General features: G+C 43.4%; 1 protein-coding gene across 1 annotated transcript in view; it reads right to left on the reverse strand.

Annotated features, from left to right (window-relative positions):
* Positions 1-15,453, reverse strand: part of RAF1 (Raf-1 proto-oncogene, serine/threonine kinase) — a 2,753,658-nt gene that overhangs the window by 1,045,407 nt on the left and 1,692,798 nt on the right. The window contains exon 13 of the mRNA XM_044078072.1: positions 3,913-4,028. Coding sequence (XP_043934007.1) covers positions 3,913-4,028 — 116 coding nt within the window. The remainder of the gene's footprint in view (positions 1-3,912; positions 4,029-15,453) is intronic.

Consider the following 15,453-nt stretch of genomic DNA (forward strand, 5'->3'; position numbering starts at 1 on the left):
TATACTGAAAATCCCCAACACCTGTGAAAACTAATGGGAGGGGAGGCAAAGAAGCAGAAAAGAGAAAAAGATTATTATAATATAGACTTATCTGCTTAGAAATATTCAAAATAATGCTCTCAAACTCAAGAGTGAAGAAACCACATCTGTTAGGGATGGAATCAAACGAGATCTGAGGAACATAGCCGGCTGGCAGCTGCCTAGGGCACCGCCCTAGCAGGGGCGCTTTTCCAATATTTATTTGGTGTAAGTAGACCAGGATGGGGGCACCAGGTGTTGTGGGGGGGGTGCCATGGAGCCCTTTTGCCTAGGGCACCAGTTGACCTAAGACTGCTCCTGCTGAGGAAGCTGGGTAGAGTGTAGAGCACTGTGGGCAGAGGAAGGAGCTCGAGACTGGTACCTAAGTCAATGAAAAATGTGGGAGTCTCGGATCCGTAACCCAATAGTGAGGAAGAATGGAAAGGATATTATCAGATTAGAGTTTTTACTAACACTGAAGTGACATTTTTGTTGGATGATCGGAGAAAACAAAAAGGAATGCAATCACCTCAAACATGAGCTTGTGTGCAAATCCGATTAGATCAAAGGATAACAGAGTGCAGAATTTTATAAAATCCAATTTCAAATAGGTTCATAGGTTGGTACTAGGCTATCAGCCCTAGGGTCTATACAAGCCTAGCCATAACAATTCCCTGGCTATTTCTTCCCACACTATTTACTTCCCTGGACCCCTGTCTAGCAGGGCAAGCCTAGCCATAACAATTCCCTGGCTATTTCTTCCCACACTATTTACTTCCCTGGACCCCTGTCTAGCAGGGCGACTGACATGATCCCCAGCGTGAATTTCCTTTCTCCCATCCAATCAAGGATCCTTTTGAAGAGGGCCAAACAGGCACTCTGCTTGACATGCATGGGCAATCTATTCCAGAGTCTGGGGAGTCTCTGGGTAAGGAACCTATCCCTCCAGCATGTTTTGTTTACTGTGATGACAAGGTTTAGCTCCCTGGAGCGTGTGGCTCTGAGGGATTGGGATTTCTTTAAGTGTAGCATGTCCTACAGCTCTGGGTTTGACATGGCCTTGCATGTTAAGCAGAGATAGTCTCCGAGTAGACGATATGCGACAGAGTATAGCTGGAGTTTTTTAAGGCGGTCAGCGTAGGGCATCTGCTTTAGGCCTGTGATTCTTTTAGTGAGGTATTTCTGCGGTCTTTCCAGTTGTTGCAGATGTCTTGAGAGGTACATACCAAACGGGGCATTGTATTCTATAATGGGTCTAATGAGGGATGAGTACATTGGGACAATGACCTCCTTTTTTCTGGATGAAAAGCCCTTAGTGATGAGGTGTGCCACATAGAAGAATTTCCTGACTGTTGTGGCGATGTGGTCAAAGGTGAGACCTGTGTCCCTAAGTCTCTAATTACACTTTTGGTGTTTAGTGTACTGCCACCTATATGGTAATTCACGGGTACATGTTTTTTCCCCAAAGGGGATAACTATACATTTCTTGGCATTGAGCTTGAGCCCATGGCTCTGGCACCAAGTATCTGTTTCTGTAAGGCCCTTTTGTAGAGTATTCACATCATTTGGGGATTCAATAATGGCTCACAGTTTGCAGTTATCTGCGAACTTTGTTAGCCAGAGTCCCTTAGTGTTGGCCTGTACTTCAGAGAAGTAGATGCCAAACAAGAGCGGTCCCAGAACTGAACCCAGAGGTGCTCCATTTGTCTGGAGCTGGATTTGGAGTCAGCTACTTTTACAGTGTGGGTTCTATCAGTAAGCCAGTTTGCAACCCATTTGGTGATGTAGGGATTAATGCCCAGCTTAGTAAGTTTATCTATGATTCCAGAGTGGGGGATGGTGTTAAAGGCCTTGGCAAGGTCTAGATAGGCTGTTTGGACCACCTTACCCTTTTGTCCATGGCTCAATGTAATGAAATAGGCATATGAATTTTAAGAAAGTGGTAGAACATGGAATGTATAGAGAGACATGGACTGGCACCAATGTATGTATACCAATATGTCATTTACTTGTAATTGCCCCTTTACAATGATCAGGTTTAATGATTAAGGTTTTAAAGACTATTCAGTTCAATGTTACTGTTAATGACTGAATGTTTACCTCATATCTGGATTTAAGATCAAGCTGAACAATTAAAAAGCCAAATGGAAGTCAACAAAGATGAACTGTGTTAAAGAAAGAGACAGTATCCTAATTCTTGAACTTGGTGCTTATTGTTTTCTGCAAATAGGATGGAGTGAAAGAACAGAAAGACAACCAGTCACATACTGTGACAAAAACAAAACTATGACTTATGTAAAATGCGCTCTATTATAGCCATGTATTAGGAAAGTTTCTTGGGTAAGAGGAGTGCTACTTTGTTCTGGAGACATCTGCAAATGCTCTGGAAGTCAGACTAGAAGGGTGGACACCCACCTGTGATGATTTCCTGTGGCTCAGTAATTCTACAGCAGCTGCTATCCATAGAATGAAAATCTGAATTTTACAGTTTTACACAGATGCCTATCTGACTAATGTCAGTACAGAAGATGGCCCTACATAAACAAATGCTTAGACTTCGGTTAAGTGATGAATAGCACCAGTGCCACATTGTTGGACAGTTTGTTGCTGAATTAGTCTTACTCAAAGCAAAATTCCACAGCACCAGAGTACTAACAATGTGTGACAACAGTATTAAGTACTCTGGTGCCCTTGAAGAAAACTCCAGAAAACCTCAAAACACAATAAATTAAACAAGGTCAGTCACTTTTTTAAGTTTACTATACTTTCCTCAGCTAATACTTCAAGTCTCACCTGCTGAGCAGTTCAAGATTTCTCTATGGTACTTGTCTTTTAACAATGTGAGAAGGGGATGTGAATGCAAGGGACACCTATGAACCCTATAATCTGCTGCAGCATTAAATATGTAACCGTGCATGGTTAAGTACCATGCCCACCCTAAGAAAAAATATTCCATCTTCTGCTTCTGACCAACAGCACAGTCTACTTTGTGCCTAAACATATTAAGCTGTATTTTACAACTTATGGTTGTGCTGCGGTAGCATTGTCGCCTCACAGTAAGACATTGTCCGGTTTGATTCTCAGCTACAGCGTCTTCTGTGTGGAGACATGCGTGAATGGGCGTACCTTTTCTGAAGGTTGTGCGTCAGGGCCGGCAACTCTGCATGTAAAAATCTACTGCCAATCATTAGCGGACCGGAGTTCCGCTATGGCGACCCCTAACTGGGAAAAGCCGAAAGACACAACAACTAAAGAGGCACTTCTTGCAGTCTAGCGCCTTTCTGCTGCAAGATGACAGGCAGCAGGGGACACCAGGAAACACGCCGCTGTAGCAATAGAGGTAGCTAACACGGAATTAATCTAAAAAAAAAAGTCATGTAAACAAATTAATAATTTTTGTAAAACCTGGTATTTTATGCATTTTTTATTGCATTAAGGCTCGTTGCTGTACTTTTCTGAAAATGATACCTGAAAGTCATATTTAAATCCTATCAACTTTAAGCTAATGAAATCAAAACAAATTTAAGTTAATGAAACCACACAACAGGGTGGAGATAAAGCTATGAAAAGGACTCATGTTTTCCATGCAATACATTATACTGTGTCACTATTTTTAGTGACCCACTCCCACAACAAATGTTAAATCATGACTGTTGACATACGAGTACTTTGCTCCACCCTTTCATGCTGCTATTAGCTGTGTTAATCCGTAATTTAAGAACAGCCTACCTTGAAAAAAATCATTAACACAGGAAAATAAATTACTATAAAATAAGATCATGAGATCCATCAAAACTGATACTTATACGAAACTGCAAAACATTTATATATATGAACTGTTATGACCTACATATTATTCACAAACAAAAAAAAAAAAATTATTTTTATACTCACAATCTTATTTTTTTCTTGTGAACCAGGTACAGCAGCCTTCTCCCTCTGAGATGGGACTGGCGTTTTAGGCTGAGATAGGCTAGTTGGACTCAAGTTTGGGGGACTGCCAGATGTACCTGAAACAGAACAGAAACAAGCAGATTTATTCACAAATGTCTCTTTGCCCTTTACTGAAACATTTTTAAAATGACTCAACTGAATCTAGTACAACTGGTTGCCACATGAAAATTTATCAACTTCTGCTCTGATTAAATGAGCTGAGGGAACCTCTTACACACTAGGTTACTAGCAAAATTGTGTTTTGCTAAAGTAACACTTCCCAAACTGCATATTCCTAAATGTTTTGGGCAATGTTAGGCTGAACTTTAAGTTTCCAGTAAAAGGAAGCATCGGCATAGCATTGTTATCTAATAAACTATGCAGTCATTCATCCATGATCAATACTGCCTATAAAAATGTTCTACATTTCAAAGTGGCAAAATATACATAAGCCTGACTATAAAATGTAATGTAGGTAAGAATTTTTTGATGCAATACATCAAGGTCAACATAAGTAGTTCAAAAATGCTGCAACATTGAGTCTAGTATTTTAGCACAGACGATTAAGGCTGCTAACAAGCTTCATCTTGCAATCCTAGATTTGATTCTATTAGCCTCCACTTCCCTACTGTGCAAATATGAACAAGTCAGTTAACCAGAAGACACTCCCAGGCCTCCACTGAAAATATACCCCAATCCAGGTGAAGAACCTTGTCAACAAAACATTATCGGTTCATAGGTGTGTATGAGGCGAACAAACACTAGGGCCATTTTAAACCTAGCCATGCATCCCAAATCTCTGACAAGTTATGGTACAATTACTAACTGTAAGCAGGAGCTTGATATATGAAACATTTTCAAGCAGGGGCAAGGGAGCTGAGCCATTTACCAGCTGCCTGTGTCCATTAGAGACATAGGTGCCAAAGCTCCTATTCACCATCCAATAATCCAAACTGCATCTGAACTGCATTAGGGAGGAACTCTGCTTCACATGGATGAGGACCTGTACCAGAGAAGGGGCAGTCTCTGGGATACATACTTGTCTCCCCAGCAGGTCCTGTTTATACCACAGGGAAAGTTTTAAGTCTTTAGAATGGGTAATTCTGGTGCTGTTTGTTTTGCGGATATGCAAGAGGTCCATCAGGGTAGGGTCTGACAATGCTTTGCAGCCCAGGCACAGATCTCCCTTCAACAGCCTGTAGGAGACAGAATACAGGGATAGGGCTTTAAGGTGGTCTGCCTAGGACATGTAACTTAGGCCCTGTATTCTTTTTTAGTGAGGAACCTGTGTGGACGTTCCAGTTGTATTTGTGCCTGGTTAGGTACATACCAAAGGGGGCACTGTACTCAATCACAGGTCAGATGAATGCTGAATACAGTGGAACACTGACCTCCTTGGACTTGGATGCCATACCTTTTTTTATAAGTTGCACAACACAAAATTACTTCCTCACTACTGTAGACACATGACAGTCATTACAGTCTGTGTGTGTGTGTGTGTGTCTGAAGTCCCTAACTATTGAGTCAACTGTCAGGAGTATGTTGTCAATATCACAGTTACCAGAACTGGACAACTTCCTAAAGGATATTATTTCACATTTCCTGGCATTTAGTTTAGTCCATGGCTTTGACACAAGTTAATTGTCTGCATCAGCCTTTCCAGGAGAAAGTACAGTTGTCTAAAATCTTACCATAACAGTAGATGTCCTCCTTTTCACTGTTGTAGTAGTCATCACTTCTGACATCTCCTGCCAAGAATAGCTCAATGTCCAGCCAGTGTACCAAAACCTTTAATACCCAAGGAGAGTTGTACCTCAGATGTATGCTTCCCACATGAGCATAGGGCATAAAAGTGATGTATGCAAGCTCCCAGCTCAGAAATGAAGGGCTTCAAGAGAATTATGACCCCCAGTGGAAAGGAGGACATATACATCCAGAAAAAGAAAGAACCACGCCTCGGCCAGTATGAAAATACCACCCATGCAAAATTATTTACCACAGGCCTTTGTTTTGTCTAGATAAAATCGGAGCTGTCTATGCAAACCCAAGGTATGAAGAACCTTCTCACTACCAGATTGAGAAGGAAGCTTAACAGAACAGACAGCTCATTAACCACACTGGGCATAAAAAACGGATTTATATGAAGACACCTCCTGACTCTATGAAAAAACAAAAAAAAGTATCGTCATCAAGGGCCTGTAATTCAGATACCCCTCTGACAGAGGTTAAAGACACAAATAAAACAATATTCTAGGTGCAATATTGCAAAGAATCAGCAGCAGCAGGTTCAAAGGCAGCCCAAGTCAGCTTTTTAAGGACAATATTAAGATCCTAATGATGGAAATGGCCTTTCTTGGGGGTCTAATATGGAGGATGCCTTTAAAAAAATGCTTTACCTCAAACCCAGAGGCCAAAGGAGGAGTAAGTGGCAGACAGGCATAAATGGCGGACAACTATGCTTTCACTAAAGAATATGACAAGCCAGCATGTAGTAGTTTACACAGACAGGCAAGAACCAAAGGGATCCCACTGAAAAGTGGTCCTGGTGATGTTTAAGACATCAAACAGAAAATGGCTTCCATTTGAACATATACGATTTTCTGGTATTGGGTTTCCAGGCCTCCTGCAGGGCCCTAAGCATATCCTTGGAAAGGAATCAAAACCCGATCAACCAAAGTGTCAGTTGAAGAGTGGATGGATGAGGGTGAAGGTATTCCATTGTCCTGTATGAGAAGATCCATTCAGTGAGGTAACTTGTGATGATTAACCCTGGCTAGATGGAATAAGAGGGGTAAACCAGTGCTATCTGAGCCAAAAGGGAGTCACCAATAAGATTTTTGGAGTCTCCTCCTCAATTTTGTGAAGGACCTTTGGAAGAGGAGGAAAGGCATACAGGAACATTCTCTTCTAAAAGAAAACATGGCGTCCATCTTCCAAGCCAAAGGACTTGGGACTCTGGAACAGAACTGAGGGGAGTTGCCTCTTCAGAGGGGAAGCAAAGAGATCTATTTGAGGAATTCCCCATCAATGAACTATGTCTAGAAACACATCCCTGTGAAGCATCCATTCGTGAGGTTGTGTCCTGGACCAGCTGAGAAAATCTGCCACAACACTGCACGCTGAAGATATATAGGCTGCCTGTAGGGTGACCTGCAGACTGATTGATTTCCTAACCTTGAAGGGCTAGCCAGCAAAGAAGATAAGAACTTATGCCCCCTACCCCCGTTTGTTGAAGTAGCACCTAACAGTGGTGTTGTCAATGTAAACCTTCAAGGGATTTGGGACCCACAGTGCATAGAAAACTTGAAGGGCCAGAATGAGCGTCCTCCATTTCCTTGATGTTTACGTGATCAGCTCTCTGCTGAGTGACCAAAGGCTCTGCATCTCCAAGGTGCCTGAAGCGGCTTGCCACCCCATCTCGGATGAGTCTTTGCAGAGTCCCTAAGATGGCAGAAAGGAACACCTGAACTGAAAGAGCTGCTGAATCCACCAGTGAAATTCCAGGCTGAGACAAGGCAGCAGAGGAACTAGATGGTCTAGCGGGTGGAAGTGTTGAAGCCGCAAAGATATGTAGATACCACTAAAACTTCCCTATATGAAGCTTTGCCCAGGACAACATGGGGATGGTGGAGGCCAAGAATCCCAGAGCCCTGAGAAACTTCTGGCTGAAAGAGAGAACAGGGGAAGCTGGGACAGAAAATAATTTGAGGAGGACAAAATCTTGAAAGGTAGGAAGAGATGCCAGCACTGGAACACTCAGGAACCTGCAGCCTAAGAAAACATGATCCTGAGATGGAGTCAACATTGACTTCTGAAGGCTGTCAGTGGAGCTCTAGATTGTGCAACAGGATCTGGATAAAATGAAGATCCTGCACCAGCTTGGAATTTGACAGAGTCTGACTCGAGACTGACCAGATAAGAAAATGTTTGAATGCCCTAAAACCTGCAAAAGGCAACTACAGGGGCTAGACATATGCTAAACACCCTTGGGGCTGTTGAAAACCCAAAGGGCAAAGCAGAGAACTGAAAATGATAGGAAGAAACAAAGAAAAGTACAGTTTTGTACCTACCATAAATGTAGATGTTCGAGTGCTAATACAGCTGCAGTCATAACAGATGGGTTCTCCTGCCGTCAGGCGGGTCCTCGGTCGGCCGAATTCCAAAGTCTAGGTCCGGCGTCGGTTGTCGTCGCTTCTTCCCTGACGTCAGTGCGCCAGGGGTATAAAAGAACCAGCCAACGCCATTTTCTTCAGTTTTTCTTGCCCCAGATGTCAGGTGCCCCCAGAAGGAAGGCAATACATAAATTTGTGTAATAAAGCAATGCAATATTTTTTTATTTTTATTTTATTTTACATTTGTTAACCGGGGGTGTCTGACTGAGCCGAAAAGGCCCTTTTTCAGCAGAGGCCTGGGGAGAAAAGCTCCACAAAGAAAAATTACAGACACATTTAGTTATTTAGACATAATCAGCACACACACAAATTACAAGAGACATGTTTTTACAGTGGTATGCGGCACAAACAAACAGTTACAGTGGAGAGAACAATCAAAAAAAGATATTAATTTTAAAAATAAAGGTAAGTAATAGATTTGTGGTGTACAGCTGACTTTGTAATGTAGGTAGAATACATACATAGTACACAGGTACAGTACATACATTGTAGATTAGCCAGTGTTTGTGAGTAAGATTGAAAAACTATTATAAATTGCTCTAGATTTAGTATGCATATGTTATCCGCTTTCACTAGCCTGGGGAGCAATCATGGCACTGCCAACTTTGCTTGAGATGTTGCCTGATGAGGTCTTTAAAGGAGGCTTTGGATGATGTGTTTTGAATGCTAGTAGGGACAGAGTTCCATTTTTTAGCCACCGAACTACTATACAGTGCATCTACAAAGCTATTGTAGCTGTTGGTGACTTCTAGTAGTAGTTTGCTTGATGATCTAAGAGGCCTTTTGGCTGAGTGATGTTGTACTAGGTTTTTGAGGGCAGGACACTTATTGGGGAGGTAATAGATAGAATGACAGAGGCAGAGCTGATTGTAGGTTAGGAGGTTGGGCAGTTCAAGCCAGTGGAGCTGTCTCAAAGCAGTACAGTGATGAGTTCTATATGAGCAATTTGCAGCAAAACGGGCAATTCTGTTATAGCAAGCTTCCATTTTGCTTAGTTCAGTTTTGTTGAGATTAGTCAGAATGGGAGATGCATAGAGTAGGGTGGATAGAAGTTGGGAGCGAGCAATGGCTGATCTTGTGTTGTTGGTAAGAAATGGTTTGATACGTTAGAGTGACCCCAGTTTGGCATGTACCTTTTTAATAGTTAAGTTCAGATGACTATCAAATTTTAGGTGGGAGTCTATGGTTATTCCCAATAGCTTAGCCTGTGCCACTGGAGCAATTGGAGTAGCATTTGTGGAGTAGATAGTGAATTGACTGTTAGTGTTTTTGTTAGAACTGGTTATAATCATAAGCTGAGTTTTCTTTGGATTGAGGATAAGTTGGGCTTTGGTAAGGTAGTTTTCAACGTCAGAGAATGCTAGTTGAGTTGTTTGCAGGAGGGTGGGAATGTTTTGTGCAGCACAGATTAAGGTAGTGTCATCTGCATACTGAATTATAGATGCATGCTGTGTGGAGGTCATTTGTGAAGACTGTGAATAGTAGTGGTCCTAAGATAGAACCCTGTGGGACTCCTATAGTTATGGGCAGCTGAGGAGAGAGAGAATTTTCCCATTTCACAGCTTGGTACCTGTCAGTTAAGTAGTTTTGGAACCAGGTAAGAGTGGAATTAGATAGATGATATTGGTTTAGTTTGTTTAGCAGGATTTGGTGTGAGACTGTGTCAAATGCTTTGGACATATCCAAAAAAAGAGTTGACACTTGCAGGCCTTCATTTTTGAGACTGTTTACTGTGTCTGTGAAGCAGAGGAGAGCTGTAGTGGTACTATGGGCAGGTCTGAAACCATGCTGAGTAGGTGACAGGATGTTGCAGTCTAGGAGATAGTTTAGCATCTGGGTATGGATGCATTTTTCTAGGATTTTGGCCGGGGGGAGAGTAAAGCAATGGGTCTGTAGTTATTAAGTTCAGTGGAGGTCCCGCCTTTATGTATGGGTGTAACATAGGATATTTTCCAGAGTTTGGGCACATAGTTTTCAACAATTGATCTGTTTATGAGAGTGGAGACTGGGATAGCAATAGCATCTGCTGTAAGTTTCAAGAAATAGCTGGGGAGTAGGTCGGCTGCTGTTGATGAGGTTTTTAGTTTGGAGAGCATGCTTTTGATTGAAGTGGTGGAAACTGTTTTGAGGGTAAAGCTAGTATTAGAGTTATTTGTGTTGTGGGGGATAATCAAAATACAGTAGTTGCAAGCAAATACACCATAAAAGAATACCCCAATCAGGTTGTATGAGGAGGTGTTAGCCAACAGGCCTGTCCCAAGAGGGGAAGGAGGGAGGGAAACCTGGACTGCAGCTGTATTAGCACTCGAACATCTACATTTATGGTAGGTACAAAACTGTACTATGTTCATCGTGCATACAGCTGCAGTCATAACAGATGGGTAGAATCCCAAAGCTAAGAAAGGGGTGGCAGGCACTAGGTGGAACTAGGAGGAGCCAGAATGCCCTGCAAGACTGCAGTGGCAAAGCCTGCTCTAGTTTTGGAGTATAATGGTAGGTGGTAGTGCTTGGAGAAGGTACGCACAGAACTCCAAGTGGCTGCTTCCAAAATATCTTTGGTAGGAACTCCTCTAAGGAAAGCTGCAGAGGTAGCTGTGGTCCTTGTGGACTGAGATATGATGCCTGCAGGTACAGTTTTACCATGAAAAGAGTAACAAAAGCGTATGCAGTGGGCTATCCATTTTGAGATTGTCTGTTTGGAAACTGGCTTCCCTTGAGCTCCTATAGCATCGGACACAAAGAGCTGTTCTGATTTTCTGAAAGGCTTTGTTCTGTCCAAATAATAACGCAGCTGTATGTGGATGTCCAAGGAATGTAGTAGTCTCTCCCCTTTGTTTTGAGGATTAGGGTAGAAGGTAGTTAAGTGTATAGCCTGATTCAAAGCTACCCTGGATACCACCTTTGGCATAAAGGACGGGATGGTTCGTAAGGAAACTCTGTCCTGATGGAAGATGATAAAAGGCTGCACAGCCATGAGAGCTTGTAGTTCCGATACCCTACGAGCTGAGGTGATAGCCATAAGGAAAGCTGTTTTCCAGGACAAATATTGCAAATCTGTTGAGGCAGCTGGCTCAAAAGGAGGCAAGGTCAGCTTTTCTAGAATTAAATTGAGATCCCAAGCAGGTATTGGTTGTTTCCTTGGGGGTTTTATATTCTTAGCCCCTCTGAGGAACTGTCTTAATAGGGGGTGAGAGAATAAAGGTGGATCAGTGTTGTATTCTGCAGAAATGGCTGAGGCATGGATTTTGATGGAGGAGAATGAAAGTCCACTGCTTAGCAGCTCAGCTAGATACTGTAATATTTGAGGTAAATTCAGTTTTCCAGGATTCTGGCCCTTTTTCTCATTCCAGGCACAAAACCGTTTCCATTTTGTGGAGTAAGCTTTTCTAGTAGACTGCCTTCTGGCCTCCAAAATGACATCCTGCACCTCCTTGGAGAGTAGGGTCTGTTGTGATGTTAAGGAATCTTCCATGCGGCCAGATTGAGTGTTTTCTGCTGACTGTGAAGAGTTTTGAAGCTGTGCTGAGTCAGAAGAGGCATTAGAGGTAGGGTCCATGGAGGGAAATGCGTCAGGCTCTTCAGGAGTGGGTACCAGTGCTGTCTTGGCCAGTCTGGAGCAATGAGAATCATCTTTGGTCTGTCTGCTCTGGTTTTTAATAGAACTTTGGGCAGCAGAGGAAGAGGTGGAAAGGCATAAACTGTCATTGTTGTCCAACTGAAAGAGAGAGCGTCCACTCTCCAGGCCTGTGGATGAAAAGTCCTTGAGCAGAATTTTGTCAATTGGTGATTTTTGTGGGAGGCAAAGAGATCCATGTCTGGCCTTCCCCATGCTTGAATTATCTCTGTAAAAACTTGAGGATGCAACTTCCATTCGTGTGGATCTGTCATATTTCTGCTTAGGTTGTCTGCCAGCGTGTTTTCCTTGCCTGGAAAGTACTGTGCTTGAAGTTCGATTTGTAATTCCAGAGCCATGTTCCAAAGTGACATGGCCAGCCTGCATAGGGGGTATGAATGGGTTCCTCCCTGTTTGTTTATGTACCACATTACTGTGGTGTTGTCTGTCCTTATCAATAGCTGACCTGGATGCAGAAGGTCTTTGAAAGCTATAATAGCATTTATTACCGCTAGCATTTCCTTTTGATTGATGTGAAGGTGCTTTTCTTTTTGGGACCATTTGCCCTGAATGCACCGATCTGTCATGTGCGCCCCCCAGGCGTAGTCCGAGGCGTCTGTTGTGATGACTTGATTTGCTTGAGGCTTGCAGATTGGGAGACCTGTGTTTGTTTGGCATGCTTGAGCCCACCACAGAAATTCCTTTTGAAGACATGGAATTAGTGGTATTATTGTTTCCAAACTGTGGCTGTGTTGAGACCATAGGTTTTTCAGGTACCATTGAAGTTTCCTCATATGCAGCTTTGCACATGGGATTAGTAGGATGCAAGATGCCATGAATCCCAGAGCCTGCAGGATTTTCCTTGCAGTCAGCCTGGTGAAATTTGCTAGTGTTCTGAAGTATTGAGTTAGTTGCCCCTGCTTCTCTGGCATGAGGTAGGCCATCTGGGTGTTTGTGTCCAAGTTGGCACCCAGGAAAATTATTTTCTGAAAGGGTAGTAGCCTTGATTTCTTTTTGTTGACTGTGTATCCCAGAGAATTCAACAACATTATTACAAAAGCCAGATGTTTCAGACGTATGTGCTTGCTGTCCGCTTGGATCAGGCAGTCGTCCAAATATGGGTATATTTGTATCCCTTGAAGTCTGCAGTAGGCAATTACTGATGCCAGGCATTTCGTGAATACTCTGGGCGCAGTAGATAAGCCAAAGGGCAATGCAGAGAATTGATAATGGGTTGAACCTGCAAGAAATCTGAGGCATCTTCTGCAATTTTGTCTGATTGGGACATGCAGGTATGCCTCCTTGAGGTCCAATGTTACCAGCCAAGACTCCTTGCCCAGCATGGGAAGAAGCTGCTGTAATGTGAGCATCTTGAATTTTGGTGCAGTAAAAATGTGTTTAGGATGGATAGGTCCAAAATAGGTCTCCAATATTTTCCCTTCCTTGGTACCAGGAATAGTCTGGAATAAAAACCTTGACCTTGTTCGTGAGTAGGTACCTCTTGAATAGCTTTCATGTCCATGAGATCTGAAATTTGTCTTTGTGCCTCTGCCCTTTGATTGTGTGGCAGGTTTGGCATGCCTCTCATTTTTGGAAGGGTGTGAAAATGGAATCTGTAGCCTCTGTTTATAATGTCCAGGGATCCATTTGTCTTTTGTGACAATATGCCAATTTTTTGAAAATAATGCCAGTTTTCTGCCTAAGGGTGCTGCCATTTGAGCCTTGCTTGGCATGCAAAGGGGAAAGTCATTGGGATTGCTTTCTGAATGGCTGCGAACTATCCTCACCACCTCTTAGTGTAGGAGCTTGCCATTGTCTGCCTCTAAACGATCATTGAGATTGCCCTCTGCCCCTCAGGCGCCTGTATCTACCTCTTTGGGGTCTGTCCGTGGCTGGAAAGGACCAATTTTTGGAAGGCCAATTTCTACTGAAACGTGGAGGTTGTACCTGTAGAAAATCTTTCAATGTTTGCATTGATTTAGCCTTTTCCTCCATTTTCTTTAATAACTCCTCAGCTTTAGCACCAAATAATACATCCTTTTGTAGAGGGGCATCTAGTAATTTAGCTTTGACATGTATGACTGATCCTGTAACAGCAGCTCTACCTGAGGCCTCTAGAGCATCAAAACCACATTGCAAGGTATGTTTACCCACTTGTTCTGCACTATGCATCAAATCCTGCAACTCCTTCAAGTCTGGTTGTTCAGGTTGTGACATTTTACTTCTCAACTGTGATAACAGAAACTGTTGGTACTTTAGCATATGGAACTGGCAGTTTAATGCCCTCATGGTTAAGGTGGCCGAAGTGTCTACCTTTTTTCCCCACCTTTCTAAGGATCTGGAATCTCTCTCGGAAGGTAATGGGTTTTTAGCAGTGGAGGCCTTAATTCCCTTGGGGCTCTGTGAGATAGTTTCTGGGTCAGCCGCATGGCTTTTGTATAAAATTGGTGAGAGTCAGGAACCCGGTAGTACCTGTCAGGCTTGACTGGGGTGGTAGGTAAAGAATCCGGGTTAAGGCAGGCCTCCGAGTACACATCATCTAGTATGTCTAAGACAAGAGGTATAGCCAGAGGCCTGTGCTGGGGTAGTAAGAGAAAATCCTTAAGCCTTTTCTTGGAATCTGAGTACTCTTGGCCTTCCCAGTGGAAGTGTTCCCTTAAGGTATGCAAGGTTTCCCCAAATGAGTAATCCTCTGGGGGGGGGGGGGGGGGGAGACAGAAGGAATGGACTCCTCAGCATCAGAATCTTCAAAAGGGGAGTAGGAATGTTCCTGTTCATCCGAGTGATCTGAAATAATGGAGGCCTGGTCAGAGGAGGAGGATTCTTCCTCCACTCTGGGCCTTTTGTCCAGGGGGGGGGGGGTTGAGAACCCCTGATAAGAGTAATCAAATCCTCAGCCATTTTAAGCATCTGTTTTTTAGGCATGGGGCCTGGAGAAGGGCCCTGTGGAGCTTGTCTCTTAGAATGCATGGCTGCTTTAGACTTGGTGAAAGCCTTGATAGAAAAAGAAGAGGAAGGTCTGAAGACACTTTGAGAGGAGGCAGACCTGTCTACATTTTGAGATTCACCACCAAGAGTGACTTCGGTATCTGTAATCGGGGTGTGGGCCGAGGAGCCAGCTACCCCGGGCACAGAAGACACCGCCAATGAAGTGTCGTCGGTAGGCAGGGGCTGCGTAGGCACCTCGCTGAGAACCGGACCACCTGTAGTCGGCTTTGGCGTGGTATCGGTAGAGGCCGCGGACCTCGTGTGTCGGTCCTTGTCTTTGCGTATTTTAGACAAAACTGGAGTCTGAGTATCCGACGACATAATATAGTTAAATTTTTAGCCAAAATAGTGCTGGGCGAACTCCGCCTGATGCTTAATGGTGCGTTTGTTGAATGTAGCACAAAAACAACAGACCGAGACGTCGTGGTCTGGGCCTAAGCAAGGAATGCAGAGGGAATGAAAATCCTTATGCGGTATTTGCTTCCCACAAGAAATACAATTATTAACTTTGTCTGACATCGGTCTGAGGCAAGAAAAGTTTCCCCAACGGGGTACTTAGCTTTCAAGATGACTTCGGTTGCAAAATTTTCGTAATTTCAGGAGCTGGCCGACCGGCACTTGCGAACTGCTTCTGCTTCGGGCACCGTGCGGCAAGAAAGACTGAAGAAAATGGCGTCGGCTGGTTCTTTTATACCCCTGGCGCACTGACGTTAGGGAAGAAGCGACAAC

This window comes from Protopterus annectens, chromosome 7.part0 (assembly GCF_019279795.1).
Source record: "Protopterus annectens isolate FY-2018-M chromosome 7.part0, PAN1.0, whole genome shotgun sequence".
Taxonomy (NCBI): Eukaryota; Metazoa; Chordata; order Ceratodontiformes; family Protopteridae; genus Protopterus; species Protopterus annectens.